Source organism: Nannobrachium achirus (assembly GCF_963921795.1).
Source record: "Nannobrachium achirus genome assembly, chromosome: 10".
In the NCBI taxonomy this organism is placed as follows: domain Eukaryota; kingdom Metazoa; phylum Chordata; class Actinopteri; order Myctophiformes; family Myctophidae; genus Nannobrachium; species Nannobrachium achirus.
In genome coordinates, this window is record NC_137819.1 from 24,775,648 (window position 1) to 24,802,131 (window position 26,484).

Genomic DNA, 26,484 nt, shown 5'->3' on the forward strand with positions numbered 1-26,484 from the left:
AAATGGTGATGTTTGACTAGAAAGGGATGTAATTCATACTTTCATAGCTCTACGGAGTTAATGCACCACAAATTGGCTTATTAAAACTGGTCATAGAAATCTATGACAGGACAGCGAGTTGCGGAGTGACCAAAAATAGTAGTCCTCCAGCCCCAGCCATCCTTTAGCCTTTGTTGCTACTTGCTAGTGTGAGTTAGCACTTAGCATTAGCCATGACTCTGGCCGTGGGACGCGAGCCCCGCAAGACCGCGGGGAACCGCATGTCCAAACTGCTGGACGTGGAAGAGGAGGACGACTTCTATAAGACCACTTATGGAGGATTCAATGACGTGAGTACAACGTTTAACAGTCAGTCAGTCAGTTTAGGTGACTGGACCACAGGACCAATGCTAGCTAGCCTGTTAGCCCCATAGAACAGGGACTGTTCATAAGTCCGACATCTCATTAGTCCTACATTGGTTAGGGTTACTTAGAATTCATCAGGTTAGCATTCAACGGTGTCGTACTAATGGGATATCGGACCAATGCCATGATGGCACCCCATAGGAAAACCCCATAGATACCTAGCAATTAATTTCTAATAAATAGCAGTGGTTTTCAAAGCCACGGACCACCATACATTTGATGAGATTTAGCCTCTCAGAGACAAGGATATTTTGTTATCGTTGGATAAGATTCATCACATCCATACAGCAATTCCATTCTGTATTGATGTGTTTGGACAGGCCAACGTTGATCAAAATAACAATTCTGTAACAGAGTTATAAATTAATTAATGCATGCAGATCTTTATCAATAATTTTACGAGAGTAAAATTAAATCAAATGTTTTAATATTACACTCAAGAGTTACAGACCTATAAGGGTCCATTTAGTTACCAACACTGCATCATTTAGCTGGGGACCACCTGGAACCCTCACAAGGACCACTGGTGGTCCCCAGATGAGAGTGAGACTGATAAATGAAAACATAGCCTACCTCCCCTGGGCCCTGACCTTTCAATTTTAAATACCATTTGTTTTTGCATTGTGTTTTATTTTACGACTGATGCATCGTCTTTACACCTTTAGAGCATTTGAACAAACTATAAACAAGCCCCACTCTTATGTTGTGTTAATATGGTAGCAATACATCTGGCTGGCAGGCTTTTGCTGAATTAGTTCATGAATCTAATTTTACACGGTCTCTGTTCAGTGGAAAATGAAACCCCATTATTTCAAAAGCTGACTTTTCTGAATCCAAAATTGCTAAAGTAGCAGATCTACAAGCTCAAAACGGTGTCGCCTCCCTCTGCGTTTCCAGCTTATGGATCTGCTACTTTTGGTGCTGCTTGTGTGACGCTGTAGTATGATCAAGTAGGAGGAGTTTCTCAAAACTCTGAGAAGGAATCACTAACCTGTATCACAAGTGTCTTCAACAGGGGGTCCTGGAACCCTAGGGTGTCCTCAGAGTTACTACAGGGGGTCCTCCAAGTCTTTGTGTGATGGAAACTTTTTTATTTCCCCCCTTTTTTATATTAACCACTTGAACCCTACTGTCCATATTCAGAGAACTTTAGCCAAAAATATCAGATCTCACAACGCCTTGCGATAGATCGGCTATTTTTGGCAAAGAGCTTTCGTGTAGTTGGGAAAAATAGCAGACAAAGTACATAGTGAAAGGTAAAGTTTATTAAGTATTGACAGTTGAAGTGGTTAAATAAAAAAACCACACCTTACATGAATCCAAAATACACTGATGATCGTGCTGTCAAACAATTAAACTATATGGAATCTATGAACAGATTGTGGGGGTCCCTGCTTCATCTCTCTCTCTCAAAGGCTGCTTTACCATATGAAAAGTATGTGACTGTATGTGTCTGTCTCTCCCCCCCAGGAATCGGGAGACGATGAGTACCATGGAGAACATTCAGACACGGAGGACGAGGTGGACAGTGACTTTGACATCGACGAGGGCGACGAGCCCGACAGTGACCAGGAAGATGATGCACCTCGTAGGAAGACCCGCGTCATCACTAAAGCTTACAAGGTTTGATTGATTGATTGAGTATTTTATTAGACAAACATGGAGAACAGAACAAGTATAGTCAATAAAAAATGTGGTACAGTACAAGTACAGTTAAAGGTATATTCAGTGATTGTATTTCATTCAAATAAAAATACAATTGGTACATTTTCCATTCATTCTCCTCACTAGAATGTGTGCTAACCATAAGGACTTCCACCATGGCCCGTGTTACGAGCATAGCTAGATTCGGTTTTCAGAGGTGGCCAGCCAGTCCTCGACGAATCAGGGTAGAGTATGGCCGTAGTTATGTTATGATGTTTAGTTATGATGGTCAAAATAAAAGTTTTGAGAACCACAGTTGCTCTGAATTAAGAACGTCTGCTAAATGCCTAGATTGTAAACTACTGAACTCATAAAATGCCACAGTCTCGTAGTAAATCAGTATCATACATATCCTGAAGCTGGAGACGTAGGCCTACCGATATTCAGTGATAATGATCAAAACGAGAACATTATAATGGTGTAAAAAATCTATAAAAAACTAAACATTTCCACGCTGTAAGGCCAGTAAGGGACAAGATGACCCCTGGCCACTTTCATTATCACTGAATACACCTTTAAACACCCTGCCTAAAAGGAGCATCCCAAATAAGACCTTTTATGGTATTTTTTACGTCGGAAGTCCTTGGTATTCAATTCATGGACACAACAGGCATTGCCACTAAGGGTTGCCCACCTGCCCCTGGCAGGTAAATAAAACTTTGGGGCAAGTGGAGTTTGCTCTCAGCTTGCCCGACCGGGCAAGTGCTTGTCTGAGAGGGGACGCAACACGAGATATCTGTCTAAACACCTGAACATTGCCAGAGCGCTCTGTCTTCTGGTAACAGTGGAACGTAAAATACTAGCACTGTTGACCTATAATGTGCTGTTTTTTCTGTTGCTACACTTAAAAATATAGGCTAATATAACAAGTGTGAACCCATAGTCATATTCATAGCTGCAGTGTGTACTGTAGTCAATTTACACATTGAGTATGACACTTGTTATCGCACAGCTCCAGAAATTAATTCAAATTTTATAATGGACAATTTCCCTTACGGTCAAGTGGGCATGACCTTTGATCACTTCTCGCCTGTCTATGGGAGAAGTGATAACTACAGTACCTCCGCCTCTGGCCTCCTGAAAGGTGAGTTTTAAGGGCAGTTTTGAAGGAGGCCAGTGAGCTACATGTTTTAAGGGAAGTAGTCAAGGAATTCTATGTCAAGATAACTATGACAAAGGGTTAACGTTTGTTTGAATCAAGTAGGGGTGCAATAGCAGTGATTTAGTCTGGACACGCTAGGCCTAGGGGTGCAAAAGCTAATAGAACAAATCGATTTAATCCATTATACTTTTTTTTAAATTTAATAAGATAATTGATTAGTAATCAATCCCTATTTTGGGCATGACATCATTATGGGGGGAAATAAAGTTGTTACATACTATAATCAAGAATAATGAAAATGCCAGATCTACAAGGTCACAACGTGTCACATTGTGAGCACCATTGCTATTTTCACTACTTTCACAATACTGTTGTGACAAAATATGAAATGATGATTATGTGGTTATTCAATTTGTTGATTTATTAAAAAAATATGAATGTGCTCCCCAATGATTCAATTAGGTAAGTGTCTGTCTGTCACAGAGTTTCTCCTCAGTGGCTGGAGCAATTGATCTTGATGTTGTCCAAAAATCATGCAGATCGGTACACAGTATCTCTATAGCCATTAAACGAAACGGGTATTTCTTACATTGATGCTCCTACATATTATCATGCAAGCACCAGTTAAAGTTACTTTCCATCCCTCATATACTGTGTGCACAGTGCACATCCCATAACCCACACACTGCACATCATTTCGGAGCTCATATCTTTGAACGGGTAAGGGCTAGTTCAATGAATTAATCAAGAAAAAGTAAACTATTGAATAATGGCAAAGAAAATAATCAATATTTGCTGCCCTAGAATAAAATCTATCAGGCCATAACAGTACTTTGGTCAAGCGGAATAATTTTGTTACTGTAACTTCAGAGTTTATGAATTCACTAGCTGTACTGATCCCCATTCACCCCCATTAGTCATCCCCATTCACCCCCATTAGTCATCCCCATTCACCCCATTAGTGATCCCCATTCAGCCCATTACTCATACCCATTCAGGGGAAATTACTTTTCTGTGTGTGCTGCTCAGACTGAGTCACGGGGAGGCAGTTATGGTTTAACCACTTTAAACCCCGCGTTGTGGAGCAGACGCAACACATTGTGAGCTTGTAGAACTGCCATTTTCCGCAAACGTTTCCCCCAGAATACGGATCATGCTGGGGTTTAATTAAGTGGTAATTGTTGTTAAGTAGTCTGTTTTCAACACCCAAAGCGGTATTATTGAGCCATAGCAACAGCTTGTGGGAGATCATTTTTGTGAGGCATGGCGTCGCAGACTTTTGAAGTGTTCTGCGGACCCCATGTTCAGATCATTATGGTAAGGCTTCCCAAACGGACCAATTTATATATAGATATATCTTGTTTTAATATTATTATTTTTAAAATAAGCATATATATTCCATTAAAAGTAGTGATAATAGACAACTACTACAAGCTTGTGTGCTTGAAGATCTGTTATTTTCATTAGAGGGTTCCCTCGGTTATGAAATTCCTGGAAATATTTTGAAATTAGAAAAATATTTTTCCAGTACTGGAAAGGTTTTGGAATTGATCAAAGGTCCTGGAAGGTCCTGGAAAAAATAGCTATGCATTGTTTTTGGTTATTGATTTTGTTAACTCATTTACTGCCACCATAAATCGACATTGAGGGTTCCCTGCCACGATTTTCTTACCTTTTGGTGTGGGCATATGCGTGTCATCGTGCACAATCCGCATGCACGCCACGGTCCGTTCGCAGCGTGCACTCTTTATTTTGCTACACTGCCTGTCTTTGGGCATTGCACATAGGAGAAAGCGGCTTGTTATTGCGCTGAATTATTGTTATATAGTCCTGGAAATTGGGTTAAATATTCTGTAAAAGTTTTGGAAATTCATTGGTAAAAATGTGTGGGAACCCTGGTTTAGGTCCCGGGCAAATGTTTAATCTTTTATGGATCTCCACCTGAAACGTTTGGGAGCCACTGGTCTGTGGGATGGGTTACTTTACATCTTCTGTTGCCTCAGATCCGTTTTATTACTACTCAAGAACCAAGACAAACATGGCTTAATTTCTATTTGTTTTCATCTAAGGAACCTGTGAAGGTTGCCAAGCCCAAACCCAAGAGACCCGCTGTCGAACAGAAGAAGACGGAGAAAGCCAAGGTTGAGTTTAAGAAGAGGATTCCACAAGAATTCCAGGACTTTGCCGACAGTAAGATGCCTTCATTTAGCGTCTCTACTGTGTGTGTATGCCAAAAGTGCAGCTCTTACATCACCCCACTGTATGATGTAAGAATTTGCCTCTGTGTGAATATGGTAAATTTGGCTTACACACATAACTTGTCTGAATGAATTCAGAACACTCGCCTCATGCTAGATGCAGAATAGATGTGCCTCAAGCTAGATGCAGAATAGATAGTAGCTACACCATAAAAATGCTAATATACAGCATACGATTTGTGAAAGTGACAAACAGGCTTCACAGTTATGTCAGGTGTGTTCATATGCTTATGGTGATGCGATTTCAGATCAATTGCTCCAGCCACTGAGGAGAAACGCTGTGACAGACACTCACTCACTCAGACAGACATTCGCAAAATTATAGTATAGATTGAAATGTAGTACAGTACAAGTACAGTTAAACACCCTGCCTAAAAGGAACATCCCAAATAAGACCTTTTACAGCCTTTTTTTTAACGTTGGAAGCCCTCTGTATTTAATTCATGGACAACAGTTTAATTTGGTTTTCAAGTGTAATATGGTGTTCTCCAGAGCAAAGAAAATTGATCGCATACATTTAAAAGTTTTGTCATTCCGGTTCTCTTATTGAGAGCTCCCCTACTTTACACTGAGGCATTTGGATGGGTGACAAAATGTCTTAAAATAATTAGGTCGACAATCTCATCAAGAAATTATAGTGGACAAAATCGGGATATTTATACAGGAACAATACATAATTTCGCATGTTCCACAAAAAGAGTAATCAAGGCAGTCTTGTTATAGATTATGGAGATGTAATTAATCATAGACACGCAACACCCACTTGTATCACCCTCTAAACCTCTTGATACCATATATAGCACCGCTCTTACATTCATCTCAGATCATTATGATGTCTGTCTCTGTCTAAAAAGTTGAATGAAAGGTTTGGCTGGACATCTGTCTTTTGAGACACAACTAACATTTGTATGTCTTTAGGCGATAAAGCCCTGCTTAATATTAAACTACCACAGTATCTTTACACAGTTTATCTTCCCTGTTGGACTTGGAACATTGGCACCTACAGTATCACACTCTACTAGAAGTGGCCAGTAAGGCCAACCTTATGATGTGCTTTGAGAACAAATTTCATAGTGATATAGTAGAGCTTAAAGGGGTTTATAAGTATTAGTAATACAATACATAAGGTCTTTTAAAGCAGACATTCTTTCAACTGGGTTTGCATTGTTATTCACTGTAATACACCGACCTCATCTAGACAAATTCCATGTATGTGTAAACAAAATAATTCAGTTTACGACCTTATTTATTATTTGAACGACAACTACTGTATGTGTGTTTTACTTTATTAGCTTTATTAGTTATACTTTCATTGAGGATTAAAAATCCAACTCCAACAAGCAATCAGGACAAAAACAAATGTAGTTTATGAAGCTAACTACAAAAATAAATGTTCCTTTGGACTGGATGTGTCCTGTTAGAATATTTTTTTTTCTTACATGTATGATGCTTCTTACATGTATGATGCTGCTTTAATGATAGGTAAATCAGTCAGTTTGATGTTATTGTTTTGTTACTATTGGTTGGTTGAAATGCCACTGATAGGCATGTCACAATTATGATATAATCAACATCATAATCATCTCCATGTTGCAACAAATATAGCTATGTATATCTAATCTATAAGCTCACAATGCATTGTACTGCGACACGTTGTGAGCTTGTAGATCGGCAATTTATACTACTTTTAATTTTGACTAACATTATTAAATATGGCCTATAATGGATATATTCCTTCCAATGTTCAAAGGACAAATTAAATGTAATTGTTGTGCTGTATTTATCATATCTTCCAGATGGGTTGGTCCTTCAAATGAATGAAAGCCTTTTTTACGTAAAGCAGTTCACACACATTACGTGATGTAAAATCTTCCCAACAGCAGCTCGGAAGTCTGTGCGGCAGTCGACCAGCGAGCACACCCGGAAAACAAACCTGCGCTTGCAGGAACGACAGGATGCCCCTCGGCGTCGGAGAGGAGCTCACCGCGACCGGCCTCTCACACAGGAAGAGCTGCTGGCCGAGGCCAAGCTGACGGCAGAGATCAACATCAGGTCTTTAGGTAAGAACACGTCCTCTTTGCAACCTATGCTACTCGCACTCACTCACTCACTCACTCCCTGCCCAATCCCACTTATTTACACACCTAGATTATCCCAAGGGGGAACTTCAGTTTTCAGTTTTACCCAGCTGAGTGCTGCCCACAGAGGAGCGCGGGGGGGGGGGGGGGGGGGCAGTTGGGGGTTAGGTGTCTTGCTCAGGGACACTTCGACACATTGCTGGCCTGGCCTGGAATCGTACCTGCGACAACCAGGGGCTCTGGTTTCCCAGGAGAGCTCACTAACTCTGCCTGACTCGGGGTGTGTATGTGTGTGTGTGTATTAAATACTTAGTAATATTAATTTAAATAATGTTTTCTTTTATGTTTATTTGACAAAATAACAATTGATCAAAACACATACCAAATATTTATTTTATTGGATCCGAGCAGTATCCGCTGGTATCCTGTTTTTAAGTCATTTTCTATGGAGAAAAATATCCGGACAAATACGGAAGTACAGTTATGCAATAATGCTAAAAGGACAAACACAAAAAGCCCTGAGGGTATTTTACAATTGTGGTCCTGTGTATTCAATTCATCAAAACATATACTGTAAGACAATAACCACCAATGAAGGGAATGGAAGAGCTACTCTGCTTAAAATGGAATTATAGATGGTAATTAAGACATGATTTATAGTGATGGCTTTGTTTACAAAGTAGTAATGACTTCTCATACTGCTCTGGCATTACGCAGTAAAGTCTCTGTTCATTTATCGTCTTGTAACTCGGAGAGGGTGCAAATGCAAATGCCTCACCCAAGACTTTATTTCTATTGTTTACCTCACGCAGTGTTGTCTTTCGTTTTGTTTCTAAAACATTCATTACTGCTGAATGAAGAAAAAACTTGATGAATGGAATGAATCATATCTAACTATTCATTTACGGAATGTCTGTCCGCCGTCTCTCTGCATGCTGACATCACTGATATTAAACAGTGTCTCCGCCTGCTTTCGTTCGTGAGCCGGTTTAGCCCGGAAGTGTTTTATAAAGTTGATTTACTATTATGTTTCCTACATGTGCTGTGTTTTGGAGTTTACAGACATATTTTTTATATTGTTTTGCTGTTAAATCAGGTCTCTGATGAATACAATTCATCAAGTGTTCAGAGACACTGGGCAATTAAACGATATAAATAAAGTCATTTCTTGGGTGAAGTTAAAGGTTCTTCATCTTGTCTGTTGAGTGTGCTGCTGAAATGATTTCACACATGCTTATTTCCTTTCATGAAGAGAACTATGAGAGGTTGGAGGCCGATAAGAAGAAGCAGGTGCACAAGAAGCGGCGCTTTGAAGGCCCGACCATTCGCTACCATTCAGTCCTCATGCCTCTCGTCTCGCACTCCATGCTGAAAGAAGAAAATGTGGACGTGGAAGGGTAAGGACCATCTCTGGTTAGTCTATCACTAAAATGGGTAGATGGCTAAATAATTTAGAGAATAGTGAAAATAGTAGCTCTACAATGTGAGAACGTGGAATTTCCCTTTTGGGTCTCGAGCTTTAAAGTCTGGCAACCCCCGCTTGAAGTGACAGGGAATTGTTGGACCATTCCAAAAACTGTATCCGAAAGGATGTATTTAGAAATCCAGGTCAGGCTTTTTAAGGTAGCTCTTCCTAGCTGGCTGTCAAAAGTTTTTTGTGAGTGCCTGTGACCTTCATTTAGTTTTTTGGATACATCTTCCAAGAGCACCAGATATTATACTTTCCCAGTGACTTTATACTCACGTCAGTGCCTGGTTGTTTCCTGGTTGTTTGTTGAACTTTTTGAAATTAGTTGCGAGAGCGGGAGGGGAGTGGGAGATTAGTATCCCTACTGGTTACACGCAGAGAAAGCGCTCATTAATCTTCCCATTATTCTAATAGGCGGAGAACGTGACTTAGAATGCAGTGCATAATTCATAAGTGTCAGTATGGTTTTCTTACCGTGATTCGTGCTCTTCTCAAAAGGTTGGATCAGGACGTTCCTCAGGCGGCTCCGACGAACCCGACCGCGCCTTCGCAGCAACCCGCGGGAGGCCTGTGCTCTCGCACGTACATAACGTTCAGCGACGACGAGGCCATGGAGGTGGGTTTCCCGCACAGCGCCCAGGTCAGTCCCCAGCTCCCCGCCCAGGAGGTGTGCCCCGTCACCCACAAGGCGGCGCTGTACCGAGACCCAGTCACCGACATCCCCTACGCCAACGCACGGGCCTTCCGCATCATCCGGGAGGCCTACCGGAAGTACGTGGCCGCGCACGGGTTCCCCAGCACTTCCGGAGCGGTGGCGGGACTCGACGCCTCGGCGTCAAAAGGCAGCCGTCAGAAGATGGTGGTCAAGCAGAGTGCCGTTGCAACATAAGACTTAAGGAAACAGGCATTTTTTTTTGTCTTTCTTTATTTGTTACCTTGAATGACTTGATTTTTTTTATGGACACCACAAAAAAGGACCGTAATAATGACAGTGTACATATTCTGGCTCTCAAAGTAGGGAAACTCGACAGTCTGTCAAGCAAGTTCAAGTTCAAGTAAAGCCGATTCATAAGCATATACCAGGGTCCCACGGTCATGTATTTCCTGGAAATACTTTAGAAAAAGAAATCCAGGCCTGGAAAAGGTTTGGAATTTATCAAATGTTTTGGTTATACATTGTTTTGTGCTATTTCTTGTTAATTAAAAATATGTACAAAACATGTCTTAACATTACGTGACATGCGTAACATGTTAAGAACTAGTGTGCTACACAGGGTTGTCAAACTCATTTCGGAGTGCGGGACACATTGGACAAAAGGTGACTTGGTGGGGACCGCATCCAATTGCTGACGTGCATGCGTGTTCGACTGTTCGTTTACTTACAGAACTGTAACTAGCTTTGTCTCAGTCACTGCTACAGTATAACTACAATATATGACTTTGTTGTTTATTATTAAGAAGAATAAGTACTGGAAGTACAGTTATAGGCTAAAATATATTTGGTTTGAGTGGTGAAAAAAGATGCTATTTTTTGTTAAAGAAGCCCCAATAATCAATTTGAAAAGAAAATAATTCAATTTCAAATACCCATGACTATAAATTTGCAAATGGCTACACAAGCTTTGAAACTTGAAATTCATGTGCTGGGCCGCATTGGACCTCTCCCCGGGCCGTACGTTTGACAACCCTGGACTGTCATGTCACATGACAAAAAGGATAGATCTGCAATTCTTAACCAGGTCCACCATGATGCGTTGTTGGCTTGTAGATCAGTTCTTTTTGTCACTTGACGCCTTCAATCGAGGTATTGATAGCACACTGGTGTAAGAGCCTCACTATTGCATATATGCTGGGTAAAATACTTTGGAAAGGTTCAGGAAAAGCTTTGAATTTAAAAATGTGTGGGAACCCTCATTTTATACTAAACAGCAGCCTGAACAAGGCCAACTGAATTGACTGGAGGCAAATTCCTCTATGCTATGGTAAACAACAGACTACATCTACTTTTGTCCTCTTTCCTTCAAAATACCTCTGGAATGATTAATTCCTCTTAAATTGCCTCATTTGAGGACTGTTTAGTCATTACCTGCATTTTTGGAGTCTGGCTCTATTTGTGGCTGCATCATTGAAGATCAGTTACCCCTGAGACAATTATCACGTCAAAACAATTTCTTGATGAGAAATGTGACTTTCCTGTGCAACTGTTGAATATTGACACACAAACTTGACATTTGACTTTGTTTTAGGATGGGTGGATGAGGCCTTTGTTTTTTGGGGGGAAGAAATATAATTTCTTTTTTAGTTTTTTTTTAAATCTGGGTTTTGATAGACATCAGTTGTAAACAATTACATTTGTATTTTTTTAATTAGCCACTTCCTCAAGTGTAATAGTGGGATAACGCTTTGGATGAACATTGATTTATAACACAATATAAAACAATTTCATGATTAATTGGGTTCTTTATTTAATTAGATTTTTAGTACAGTTTATTTTTCATCCAGAAGAAACATCAATCATTTGTGACATATAGTGGAGCTGTTGTGTTGCCTCTTTATAATGGACAATCAAGGCCTTAAAGAAAATAGCGGGTCTACAAGCTCACACCCCAATATGAAACTCATTGTGAGATATGTTGTGACTCATTGTAGATTGGCTATTTTTGGCAAGTGCCGTCGCTTTAGGCCTATGACAGATTATAAATCAAGCTTCATGGGGAGGCTTGATAACATTTCCATAATCAACTTGGGGCCAATTTATAGTTGATGAATGAATTCACACCTGCAATCTGTTTACAGAGAGTCATCTGCATGAGTAACGACTGAATTTGATCAGTCTCGCATCTCGTCGAACACAAGCTAAGCTGCTTCTTTTTGCCTTTTAGGTATGGCTGCTTGATGATGGGGATTTACCAGTTTTTCCACATGGACTTTACAAAGATTAATTGTCGCAACATTTTGTATAGTGTCAGTGTGCATCTAATGAAATCTGTTTTAGGGGTGGCAGTTTCAGGCTGAAATTCAGGACCAATGAAAGGACATGTCTGGAATTAAAGGTAGGTTAAGTAATGTTTTTGTGTTATAACAATTGTTGAATTAGCCTCGTAAACCAGCCTCCAACGGAAATCTAAATTTAATTTGCTTTCTAGGCTATATAGCCTGCCCTACACTACATCCTATAAAGCAAATGAAATGTAGATTTCCAGGAGGCTGGTTCACAAGGCTAGTGTTTAATACCTTTGTATTCTGATTGTAATGATTGCTATGGAGTGTCCAGTAACAGGGGTACTTAACTTGAGAACGCAATGCTGCCACCATCTGGCGGAGTCGGGTTATCTCCAGCTCTAGAACAAATTTCGTAAAAAATGTATCCAATCAGGAGAGAGAACTCGCACAGGATAAACAGGTGAAATGGGAAGTGATGAAATAAAGAAGCAGACATAATTGATAGGAACACAATTTTCTGATTGGCTGAAAATTGTTCACCCACCTGAAAATGTAATTTCTAGTTTAGGCCTACTAGCATTGGCGAGTCAGACCCCTGTCTGAACAAACATTATAGCAATGATTAATATAGATAGCTCTAACAAAAATGAAACACATTTTAAACCAGATATCACATATCCTACCTTATATTTTAACCAAACAGGTTTAAATAAGTGTGCATGTTGTGAGCTTTTAGATTTGCTATTTCTTCTATTATAAAATAAATGTATCAACAGATTATACAGGTGAAGGGAAACGATTGACGAGTATGCAAAAAATAATAATTGTGATCCCCTCAAACAATTGCAATCAGGCGTTTATGTAATAATTGTGATGATGATGAGAGCCTAGCAGTGTATCACTTTCATCTGGGCTCTCAGACAACAATTAAATGTAGACTAATTATTTGAAAGATAATGACCATATGTTTGCGCCAATAGGTCCCAAACAAGCTCTCTGCTATAACGGTGCCTACCGGGCAATGTTCTAAATAGGAAGGAACGGGGACTCATCATTGCTTGCTCTAGTGTGGTAGTTGCCATGGAAACGAGTGTAGGTGGTGTACTCTTTCGTGTTGTACTCCTTTCCCTTGTCCTCTCTCTGCTGGTCTGTTCTTCACCCTCTGCGCTGTTGTTATCTGCAACAAAATAACAATAGACCTTTCATTCTCCAGCAGGTTTACTTGAAGGCTTCTTGTGTGTGTGGACCAATGAATGCACAGCGCTCCTGTATTTGGACCAAATCCCATTGGCCAGTCAGTCAAGCCAGTAGCCTAGTTTAGTAATAAATGCAGCAGCATCAGAACACTCAGTTTTGTTGAGCATGCATGAAGCATTTTTCTTTTATAGAGAATGTGAATGAAGTCACTCAAGTCAGAATATGCATGTCCTTTTCATACTAGAGAATGTGTCAGGCCCAGGTCAATCATTTCAGAGTCCCTTGACATGCCTCTTATTCCTTGTCTCTTTAGCTCTGGTTTTCAACCTTTTTCATGCCAAGGACCATTGTTTATTCGGCATTTGAGCCATGGCACCGCCATTTGATGAGATGAATTGCCTCTTAGACGGTCAGACTCAAAAATATGGTTTGTTCTCGTTGCAGATCACATCAGCAATAATGTGTTAGTCAGAACTATGAGATAACAGGCTAACGTTGATCAAAATAATTCTCTAACATGGTAAAAGACTTAATGCAGATGTTTAACAATAATTTAACTCTTGAGAGCGTACAATTAAACCAAATGGACGTAAGGATCCATTTGGTTTCATTGCGACCGTCAGGGAGCAGTTTACTATGAAAACCTCCACCGGCCGTCCGTCCGTCCGTCCGTCCGTCACACGTCACACGTGACCATCAACAAACGTCACACCTTTGTTGATGTTAAATCGAAGAGTCTTGGTCAAATACTTCTGTTGGTTTCTGCACTGATCATTTATACAATTCAGCTGTGTTTGCTCGTGTCATCATGATGAGGTCATAAATCAGCCATGCCCAAATATAGATTTTACGGGTTTACATGCTTACTCAGTTATTCGTTATGTGAAAGTCCTATGACGTCTATGATATCTGACATCATCATACATACATTCCCTTTTATGCCCATAAATGGAGATCCCCTCTGTAGAACCAGCCACTGACATCACTGTAATGTCAGGGGAACCAAATCCCTTTTATGCCCATATATGGAGATCCCTGTGATGCCAGGGGAACCAAATCCCTTTTATGCCCATATATGGAGATATGGAGATCCCCGTGTTGCCAGGGTAACCAAATCCATTTTATGCCCATATATGGAGATCCCTGTGATGCCAGGGGAACCAAATCCCTTTTACGCCCATATATGGAGATCCCTTATGTCATCAATATTAAGCCCATATCTGTGAATATCTTTGGGTACCAGATGTCTCCATATATGGTTAAATGGTCCGATATACATCACTGGCCAGAAGACCAAGAAATGGTGCAACCTCGCCCTTTGCTTTTCTCCCTTAGGCATCTTACTGGTAGGTAGTTTAATGAGGAATGCAGTATGGTGGTAGGTAGGTAGTTATGGCCTTTGATGTAAGATTTTCACTTTCTAGGATAACTATATTTGCTATTCCCAGATGATGCCCTTTTAGGGTACCCCTCATGCCCATATATGGAGATCCCCAGGCTTTACTAATTAACATAAGTTTTATGCCCATATATGGAGATCATTGTCCCAATGTCATCAGATATATGGGCATAAATGGACACAGGCAAACTAGATGGGCTGTATGGATATCCAGATGTGTGATGTAAGTGTTTTATTCCAAATGTGGCACCCCACAGACATATTTCCAGAAACAAAATCCCTTTCATGCCCATATATGGAGATTTCTGATGTCATCAATCCCAGGCCCTGTAAAAAACATGGTTGCTATGGTAAACAGTTGGTTGCTAGGGTAAACAGTTGGTTGCTAGGGTAAGAAAACATGGTTGCTATGGTAAACAATTGGTTGCTAGGGTAAACAGTTGGTTGCTAGGGTAAAACAAAACATGGTTGCTGTGGTAAAAAGTTGGTTGCTAGGGTAAACAGTTGGTTGCTAAGGTAAAAAACATGGTTGCTATGGTAAACAGTTGGTTAGTAGGGTAAACCTTCAATGATTTTGACATCTTGTTACTAATCTGTCGGTAGATAATGCCGGTCTTATATAAGGGTCATTTGTGTACGGTGTGATGTCATACTGATGTCAGCAGTGTGACAGGAGATAAGCGACCAACGGTCGCTTATCTCCCGATTAGGGAGTCTTACTGGTAGTACACTCAAGAGTTACAGATTTATAGGCCCAATAAGGGTCCATTTGGTTACCAACTCCATCATTTATCTGAGGGCCACCTGGAACCCCTTCAGGTGGTCCCCGTCCTCCAGGTGGTCCCCGTCCCCGACTCCCCCGGACCACTCGTTGAAAACCCACTGTTGGATCACTATAAATTCTGAATGCTTTCCCAACGCAAATAATACCATAAATATTGATCAGCACAGTTCCAATAGCCAATACTGTATGATGAGAGTATTTTGTCAGTCTTCTCATTGCAATCCCTCTGTTTTATTAGTTTCCATGGAGATGGGCATGCATGCGTGTGCATGTGCAACTGTGTTTTGGGGTAAGAGCTGAGCACTAGACCACCTGAAAGATAATTGGATTGAGATGAGTTTAATTTCCATCAATCCATTTGCTGATTTGCATGACATTTCGCCCAGCCTCTATAACTCAACTTTTTATTTATTTTTTAATCCATGTAATCTTGCTAGACATGTTGTAGTCAAGTCTTTCTCTCTCTCTGTCTGTCTGTCTGCCTGCCTGCCCATCTACATTTTTGTTTGTTTCAAAGATATCCAGTTTCTTTATACTCAATGCAGCAAACCGCAATGGATCGTTTTAAAATAGAGTGCAGGGTCCACTATTTGGGCTTTATCATTTATGGCAGATTTATCAAATGGGCGCGCGCGTGCGTGTGTGTGTGTGGGGACAGGTTTTTATTACTTTGTGGGGACCAAATGTCCCCACAAGTATGGAAAAAATGGAGAAATAGACATTGTGGGGACCAAATAGTAGGTCCCCACAAGGGTTAGGTTTAGGGATAGAGGTTAGGGTAAGGCCACAGGAAATGAATGGAAGTCTATGTAATGTCCCCACAACCTATGTAAACCGTGTGTGTGTGTGTGTGTGTGTGTGTGTGTGTGTGTGTGTGTGTGTGTGTGTGTGTGTGTGTGTGTGTGTGTGTGTGTGTGTGTGTGTGTGTGTGTGTGTGTGTGTGTGTGTGTGTGTGTGTGTGTGTGTGTGTGTGTGTGTGTGTGTGTGTGGCGTGCGCTTATGGCACATGCAGTTCTCCAAAAAAGAATGTTCAGGTTTTAATCTTCTAAAACCATAACTAGGCTCCTGCCTGTTTGGAGGCGTTGTTAAATGTCTATTACGCACAGTGGTGTAAAGTAAGTACATTTACTTACTTTGAAGTAGGCTATTTGTAATACTTTACTGGAGTATTTCCAATTTCCAATACTTTTCTTTTACTTCTACTCCACTACATCACGGATCCAAATATTGTACTTTTACCCCACTACATGAACACTTGGTTACTAATACATTGCAGATATGATTAGGTAGGCCTATAGGCTATTATAAAACATACATGAATCCACTTTAGCACTATTTTATACCTAGGCTATTTGAAAATAGCAGATCTACAAGCTCACAACGCATCACAATATGACCCATTGTGAGCTTGTAGATCTGCTATTTTCAAACATTTTTGTTCTTTTACTTTTGCTACTTTAAGTAGGCCTATATTTTGATGCCAATCTTTCTTACTTTTTACTCAAGTACTTGAATTCCGGACTTTTACTTGTAAAAGTATGCTATTTCTATTGTCCTACTGCTACTGCAGTATTGATACTTTTACTTGAGTAAAAAAAAATGCGAGTACCTTTTCCACCACTGATTACGCACTGCTCTATCTCCGCCCCAGATCGAGTGACAGAATTCTCTGATTTCCCCCAACACACTGCATGCATGCGATTCCATTATTAATAATTACATATTGGCACATTTAGGTGCGACTTTCACCAAATGCGCTAGAGAGAGAGAGGAGATAGGACACTATACATTCTGCACCCGATTCAGCAGCAGCAGCAGCACGCGTTTGGATTTGGATTACCGGGATTTCGCTCTCTGATGTGGAAGGAACACGGACGCGTTTTCAAGATCTGTCACACTAGCGAGAAACGAGGAGTACCAACAGACAATGAATCACACCGAATCTACTGTCCGTTTTGGTGTTGCAGATGCACATCCTCCGGATTTGAAGGCAAACGCGTTATAAAAAAACCCCACTACACATGGTTATTTTGATGGCTCCTACCGAGTGGTCTCCAAGGGCGCGCGGGCTGTACAGTAAGCTTTACTGTGCAGAGTTGGCATAGCCAAAGCTGCAGATTTAGAATTGGGCAGCACACATTTGCATTATGACATTATGTGCAGTGTACATGCATAGTTTTTTATATTTACACATCTGACTGGATGTAACCTAATAATTGGAGAATTTAAAAATGACCAACCTCAACTACTTTGCTCTATTCCCATAAGCTTCGTTAAATTGTCTCGGATTTTTTCCGTTTTTATTTTATTTTTTATTTTGCGAAATATGACGCGGGGCTATTCGCAGCGGCACACGCGCGCACACAGAACAAACAATTAAAATGACAAGAACCGTGCTCAGAAGAACCGATTCTCCATCCATGTTACCGAGGAAACCGCGTTGGGATCACATTTCATTTCATTTCTGGGATCGCAGTACAGTTGAAGGCGAGGAGGGGGCAGAGGCTCGGAAGAACAGGCGACCAGAGAGGAGAAGCACACTGGGGCTGCTGCTGCTAACACTGCTTCTGCAAGTAGGCAAGTTTTAGCATTAATGGTTGACTGAACTGAAGTCGGCGAAGTCCCGATGACATTTAGGCTAATATTCACCCTGCAGAGGATTGTTGGTACAACTGACACTGAACAGCACGCTGCAAGTTGGCCCGAAAGTGATGATGATGTTGATGCACTGGCTTTAACTTGAACCTCAAGTCTCTCCGTCTCAGGTCTATCCAAACTACAACTACTACTTTCAACCCAGAGAGAAAGAGAACCTGGAACCTCAAGTCCTTCCCCAAGTGCCCAGGACATCCATAGTCGTCCTAATGTGACTATAAGCTATTGGGAAGCATCTCCAGTCCTGACAGCCCCGTGGGTGAGTGTTATTATTACACACTAATGCATAGGGGTAGAGAGGGATCTGGAGCTGGCTCAGCCAGCACTGCATGATGCCACAGTGTGCAGACTTTATTTGAGGTAATTGGACCACTAATGATGAATGATGTGCATAATATGTCAAATGCCACTCTCATCATTATGGTGTATTCACACTGGCAGCTACACAACTACAGGCTACCAATGATTGACTTTCAATGCATGTCAGTGAAAAGGGCCCCAATGGAAACAAGCCTAGTTCTTTCTTGGGTTTACATTCTCTAATACTTGTATTGAACTGTACGTTCCTGTGTTTTCTTCTTCTTCTGCGAACTGCTAATAAAGTATTCAATCAAACAATCAAAAAGAAAAAAGCTACAAAGCGACAGCTATTTCATCATGTACCTTTTGTAGCTGCCAGTTTGAACAGGCATTAAAGTCAGGTATAAGCTTTATCATAGGCTTAGTTTGCAATGCAATTCAATTCAATGCTTCTACATTTTGAGATTTATTATTGCTTTGTTTGATAGAGACAGCTCCAACACTTTTGGGGGTGATCTGGTTGTCTTAACTCTAAAGGTGGCAGGCCTCCTGGGGTGCCACAGCATTTGCAATAGGATTATCTAATGAAACTGACTAACCTCTGAATTGTTTACAAGCCCTGACACGGTGCCAGATAAGAATCAGGTTTTAAACTTGGCAGGACGTCTGTACCAATTTGAATAAATATAGTGTGATATTGTCATGGAGCCCAAGTTTCTCTTCAGCTGTCACCAGGAACTGTAGGTAAACCGTATCACCGTGGATATACAGTATACTTCAACCCCCCACCAACTATGCTTAAAGGACAACTTTGTTTTATCACAACAAGGGTTCATATTTTAGATTGTAATTAGAGAAAAGATAGAAAAAAATATGAGATTTACTGCACTGCTTTCCATTGTTTTAGTGAGTTTAGTATTTTGATTTCAGTGGGTGGGGGTGTGCGTACAAGTGGCTAAATATGTATTTTTAGACTCAATAAGCTGGCAAATTCTTTGTTACTATTTTACACCAGGCCCCATAAGTCACATCTGCCCATGAAATACTGCAGTGCATCTTGGGAATGGGCTTATTGTGTTATTATTATGGGCATTTTGTCATAATGTTTGTTTTTGCTTACCATGACATGACCAGAATAGGGATGCAAGGTTAATGTGGTTAAGTGCCCAATTTAAACACGGTAGCTGGAATTGGCTTTTTTACAATTCCCTCCTAGGAAGTGTTTAATTTGTTCCACTACACACTGTTGGTGGTCCTCTGCTGTGATATGCATTTTGTATTAGGAGGTGTGATTGCAGATGGAAAGTGTAGGCATTTATCATGACCCTCTTATCCAGGGCAACTTACAGGCCTACAGTACAAGGTCAGAGAAAATGGCATGAACCCTAGTCAACTAACAATGGTCAAGGAAGAGGCCTACATATAACTATGTGCTACAAATTTACATGTATAATGTATAAACAAAAAACCTGGCATCTATCTCGACATCTACCTCGACATACTAATAACATGGCCTACAAAGCATCTACTCCATGAACTAGTACTTTGTGCGTGCACGTGAAAGGACATACTGTACAGTATTCCACTTAAGTTGTGAAAGTGTGGTCTGTTGAAGTAATCCTCTCCTGTATTTACTCTGTTTATCCATTTCTGACCGAGCTACTCTAGCTACAAATGATTAGATGCAGATTTTAGTTTTTTACACTTCAATGTAGTACAGGTACGCTGGAGTGTGATATGCTACTTGATATGCTACATGTTGTTCAGGTTAAAGGGGTGAGGTTATAGTGTAGACTCACAAGTCAGTCTCTTAACACTTCACTCAGCTACCCACTGATGACAATCTCATCATCGGCCGTCGGATAGCTGCGGGACGCCTTTTTTTCTATTGATTGCTCACGCCATGAAGACTTAAGTAAAAAAAAAAAAAAAAATATATATATATATATATATATATATATATATATATATAAGAAAATGTATTTGTCGCATTCCTAAGACTAGCCCTGAAATTACAATAAATTTACCCCATTCATTTCGGATGGAATCAATGGAGGTACATTGACTATAATCAAAAATTTGTCTTAATTTGCGACAAAAAAAAAATAATATATATTATACTAGAAAAGAAAATTCCTACGAAATTTTAAGTGTGCCTGCAGTTCGCTAAGTGTATGCATTAGCATTTTTAGTATTAGCATTTGTACCGGAAGTAGCGGTTAGCATTAGAGGTTAGCCTTTAGGTCTGTTGGAGCACCCACCGAGTTTGAGACCAGTGTCATGCTGCAAACTGGAGTTATGGCGGTTTAAAGCTCAACCAATAGGAAGATAGGGGCGGGGCTTAAGCAATAAGTCCCTATTGGCCGTTTAAGTCCAGACACCAAGTTTCAAGACGGTAACATGCTGTGAACTGGAGTTATGGCTGTTTAAAGCCCAGCCAATAGGAATACAGAGGGGGCGGGGCTTAGTCAATTACAGCTCGTCCCTATTGGCCGGAAAAAGTCCAAAGTCGTGTGAGCGTTTTAAAGTTTAAATCAAGTTGCTAGGCAGAGTAATGTGACGTCAAAGTTTCAGTTTTTTCTTTTTCAGAGTCCCCCATTCAAAGTCAATGGGGTTTTTTGGCTTAGTTTTTTGCGAATAACGTCGCAATGGTAACGCGGATCGGAAAGAAAAGTAATAGCACCCCATTCCCGGCCGAGCCGCACGTTTTGATGTATATATTGCGGCGGTGGCGTAAATCGTGCGGCAGTTATTACGTGCCGAAATTTGTGGGATCATTATTATTTTTATTATTAAGTATGGCGGATTACAATAAGTGTTTTGCCATTGCATTGCATGGCAGGCACACTTAATTATTGATCTCAAGTCTCTGTGGCGTGAGTAATCAATAGGAAAAAAATGTAATTTTGGGGGTGAATTACTCCTTTAAACTTTAGGCTATTTTTAGCACCAGAGTAGCCGTCTGTCGGTGGTAAATGGTGCATTTATATAGCTCCTTTATCCAAGGCGCTTTACAGAGATTGTGCATTACATTCACCAATCCATACACCGATGGCGGAGGAAACCATGCAAGGCACCAACCTGCTCACCCGGAGCAACTAGGGATTCAGAGTCTTGCTCAAGGACTCTTCGACATTAACTCTGGGGGAGCCCTGGATCGAACTGGGAAGTGGGAACCTTTCGGGAACCCTCCGTGTTCCCTGAGGCTGCCCCGGTGTAGGCTCTCAGGTGCATTTATGGGAGATCAGTCGGAAGGTGTAATTTTCTTTTCACACCTTCCAACCGACTCATCTCATCTCCTGACTTCATTTGACTGCCAGACAGTCTGTACTCTGTGATGAAAGTGATGAAACTTACATATGAGGCTCATATGGTAAAAAGTGTTGGTGGATTCTTACAGAAAAGGAATAATAGCCTTCCCTAAAACAGTGGTGGAAAGAAACCAAGTCATTTACTCGAGTAAAGTAACAATTTAAACAAAGAAAATGTATTTCTATGTCTTCCACCGCTGACCTAAAATTAGATTTTATTTTTATTGCAAGGGCAGCGGAGGATCAAGTTTAGGAAGTAAGCTTCCGCTGCACTGTCTCACTCTGACATGTCACTGCTCACACATCCACATGGCTTTCTCTGACTTTATGAGAACCCTCCATCCATGTATCATTGACTCTGCCCCATAGCTATCTTTGGGGAGTCAATTATTTAGCTAGAGTGTGTCCCGAAAAAAAAAAGGACAAAATGAATAAATGCCAGATTCGGTACACATTTTCAGAATCCAGAATCTTATGTATGGAATCTGGACTCTACAGCACACACATGTACACACACACACACACACACACACACACACACACACACACACACACACACACACACACACACACACACACACATTTTGTGAATTTATACTTCTACTCTTGGATAATGCAGCTTTTTGTGGAAGTATCGTGGAGCAAAGCAGCCAGCTTGTCGCAACCTTGACATCTTGCCATTCACAGTCATGTTGCCATGACCTGACGTTTCACCGTCAATGCACTGCACGCTATATTGTGTTTCACCATCAATAGATTGTTGATGGTGTTCACTAAATTCACCTTAGACCAGGGTTTCTCAAAGTGGGTGCCGTGACGCAAGCCCTGTGAGCTTGTAGATCGTATATTTTTGGCGATTGTTTCCCCTCAGAATAGGGATGCTGAGGTTAAACGTCAGGTAGAAAGTTTTCCTCATGACTTAATGTATCTTTGGGGGGGAAAGATTTACATATTTATGTACCGTAATATGACATCAATGTTAGGTGCTGTAATTCAGGGATGCCGTGGATGAAAAAGTCCCAATGCCTTAGACCCAATGTATATTGATCCGCATAACGAATAACTGAGTAAGGATGTTTGGTCTCTCACAGCATATCTCCATATACAGTACATGGATCTCCATATATGGGTACCAGGGGTCTCCAACTCTCCATATATGGGTAAATGGTCCGATATACATCACTGGCCAGATGGCCAAGAATTGGCGCGACCTCGCCCTGAGGCGTCTTACTAGTATCTACTACTAACTGTATACCCATATTCCCATTTTACTGGTGTTAATTTGCACATTATACATTATGCACACGTATAGCCAGCCCAGGTGCTGATGACCAGACTTTAGGTCAGACTTTAAGTCTTCTTTTATATTGTTGCCAATTAGTGCTACTGTAGCCGTATTTCATCCTTATTGCGGTGCTGCTGTGACAACTGAATTTCCCTCAGGATCGGTAAAGGTGCGAATAAATGTGCACATTTTGGAAAATGGATCCCACGGTTTTGTTGATTGATTAGCTACACAACATGACAGATTGAGCAGCACACTGGAACTAGGCCCGTTTTCGCTCTACTCCGGATTCGCACAATCAGCCTGTATCTTTTACGTGGCGATTGCTGTAGCCATAATTGCAAGTCAGTTTTTTGCACTCAGAGTTAAAGTAACACCTCTGAGTCAGGTTTAGATTGCATTACTGGTGTGACTGTTACCAGTCAAGCCCTGTTCTCTGGATGACACTCACCCGAAGGTTTAATGGACCCGGGGCTGCTTTCAGCAACCCTCTGTCATTCTTTCATTCTCTGTTTCTTTTGCCTTTCATTTTCAGGCCATCTATTTTTATTTCAGTCCATCTATTTTCCCCGCAGGAATCCAATTCACCCCCAGGGAATACACTTGTCATATTTATCCTCCTGATGATGTTTTCCCTGCCTCCAGCTCAGTACCATCTCTGTATCGTCATCAACGTTATAGTGAACACTGCAAGTGAATTGTGCTCTCTCTCTTCCTTGTCTGGTCATCTCAATGCAGTGCTGCTGTTGCACCACTTTAAATTGACCCCCCTTAATCTGCCATCTCAACCTGGCTGGTAGTATCTGTAGTCCGCTCTCCACCTCGCAAATGCTTTCCTTCTCTCTAGCGTCATTTTCTTCTCTTTTTTTGGTTTGTTTATTATTAATGTATGCAGATTGACAGGAGGAAAACTGGCAGGATGGTCTCATGGTTAATATATATATAGCCCCATTTTCTCTCTAGTTTAGTCATTGCCAGTTCTCCCCTTGTAGCCTATATATATTCCCTGTCACTGCCAACACCTACTTGTTGGTCTTCTCTTGAGGAGGGTGTCCCCACTCCCCACAGTCTTTTCCGATACACATGGAGTCGCCAGCCGCTTCTTGTCACCTGACCTTTGAGGAGTATCTCCGGGAGGGCCTAATGTGTGTGGAGGAACACGGCATCCCTCCCAGTTCTGCATAGAGTTTTCAAATTCTGCCCGAACACTACCATACCTGACCCGACCCAACGTTTTCGGCCGGGCCTAAAATGTCATGCTAATTAGCCGGACCTATAGGGCTCAATGAAAAAATAAAACATTTTATTACAATCAAAATAATAATTCTGTTCTGTTTGTGTATTTATCCATTATGAAGATGGCGCTGACTGGCGTTTCACTTATACTGTGATAAAGTTATCAAATTCTACCCGAACCCGACCAGCCATCCTACTGGTGCTAGATCCCGTGAGAGTGTGTTGCTGGGAGAGGTCGATTATAAAATACATTTTCTCCTGATTTGTCACTCTGAAAAAAAGCCATTTTAGTATGAAAATCTTGGGAATATTGTGTTGCTTGTGACGATCTGGTCTAATATTTTAGTTCAGTGACCATGGAGCTAAAGACTGGTTCAGAAGCTGTGAACTCTTCCATTGGAATGAATAGACTCCAACCTGCTTCTGGCCTCCTAAAAAGGCACCCTTCTACTTCACGCAGATACGAGAAGTAAAACGGAGATTGTGAGTCTTGCTATTTTTGACTTGGATAGTAGGTAGTAGGCAGGAACTTTACTATACCCCTGTGTGAGTGTGTGACCCGGAAGCATGCACCAAGCTGCGGCGTGCATCTTAAATCACCATACAGTAGGCACTTCTTCTCTTTGATGACTCAAAGCTATGTTGGATTTTCCCCAGATACTTCTTTGCAAAGACTCCTGTGTTCACCAGTTTCCCAATAAGCCTCTAAGCCAAGTTATAACTGGTGGCCTACCCTGTCAGTCAGTCAGTCAGTCAGTCAGTCAGTCAATCAGTCAGCCAGCTTGGTTTCTTAGTTCCTAGGTTACCCGCTTCCCCACTGGCTATAATCGACTTAAAGCCCAGTCTGGTGGAAATTCAATCCCAAGGACTCCATTTAACAAATTCTCTGCCATGTCCTCTTATCTCCGCTTGCCTCCCAACATATCCTCTTAGCTCTCTCTAGTAAAAAGAAGCTTAACAAAACGAACCCCTCCAAATGAGTATCGTTGTTACTTACTCTCCCTTCAGAGTTCCATGAACAACCTCTGAGTCATGTGGTTTTTCAGTTTCCTGGGGTTTCGTCATGACATTCTCAAGATTTTTTTTTTTTTTTTTTGCCTCACTTGTTTTTATTTATTTTTTTTATCCCACATCAGATTCACTCATGTTCCCTTTATGTCCTTAGATCAAAGCGATCTCCTTCATCCCTTCCAGGAGAAAGATCAGAAACGATTTTGCTGCCGCCTCCTGATGATCAGGATTAAATCCGTAATGTAATATTCGGGGGGAATCATGTTTTCTGTGAATTATCCAATATCTGCTGTTACAATAGGAAACCGTCATGCAAATGAATTGTTGTGGATGATGATAGAATGAAGATGCTAAGCTCGATTTGTTTCTTCTCGCATAATACAGTATAATGTCCTGCTTTTGGTTGTTTAAAGTGCAGCATATTTATCGGTATAATATTAATGTCCGTAAATAGGCTTGTAATAAAGGCTGCACACACCATACAGGGAAGAGACGACTGGAAGAGTGCTGTACAAGCCACCACTACGTTCCCATGGTAACTGGGCAACATAGCCAGGAAAGAGTCAAAAACGGAGGAGAATGCAGAAAAGTTTCAAATGTTTAGTGGGTTGCCAATTGCCATTCTAATGGCATTATCTGAGCTCACTGCAATCGATTACAATGCAGTAACTCATGAACATGAACCAACATTATGAACTAGTTTTTTGGCTTGCAAGATATGTCTGTTGAGTCGTGAAATGCTGGAGATTTGGTTGTTTCTCTTCCTCTAAAATGTATTCGCATTTCATGAACTTGTGCCTTCCACTGGCTCAGCCACCCACACAACTGCTGACAAATACTGCCTCCTCAACCCCTACACCGACCCCTTACTACTTCCAAAACTTAAGCTCCTGTGTAGTACTTGTTCATTTCGAGTTATTAAAATACTCTCTCTTGTGTGCCCTGGGAAACAGCCGTCAGAGTTGGCTTGTGCTTAATGGCCTTGTATTTCATCCATCCATCCATCCATCCATCCATCCATCCATCTTCAACCGCTTATCCGGAATCGGGTCGCGGGGGTAACAGTTCCAACTGAGACTTCCAGATTTCCTTATCCCGAGCAACTTCCTCCACTCCCTCAGGGAGTATACCGAGGCGTTCCCAAGCCAGTTTGGAGATGTAATCCTTCCACCTGGTCTTTGGTCTGCCACGGGGTCTCCTCCCAGTGGGACTTGCATCGAGGACCTTCCTAGGAAGGCGCTCGGGGGGCATCCGTACGAGATGCCCGAACCACCTAAGCTGACTCCTTTCCAAGTGTAGGAGCAGCGGTTCTACTCCAAGTCTCTCTCGGTTGACTGAACGTCTCACC

The 26,484-nt window shown here is 41.2% G+C and overlaps 1 protein-coding gene across 1 annotated transcript; it reads left to right on the forward strand.

Moving 5' to 3' along the window:
- On the forward strand, positions 1 to 10,692 carry vps72a (vacuolar protein sorting 72 homolog a). Its single transcript, XM_080734912.1, has 6 exons — positions 1 to 329; positions 1,876 to 2,028; positions 5,281 to 5,401; positions 7,350 to 7,529; positions 8,800 to 8,944; positions 9,514 to 10,692. Exons 1-6 carry the CDS (start codon positions 213 to 215, stop codon positions 9,902 to 9,904), a joined length of 1,107 nt encoding a protein of 368 aa, XP_080591038.1. The 5' UTR covers positions 1 to 212; the 3' UTR covers positions 9,905 to 10,692.
- The last annotated feature ends 15,792 nt before the right edge of the window (positions 10,693 to 26,484 follow it).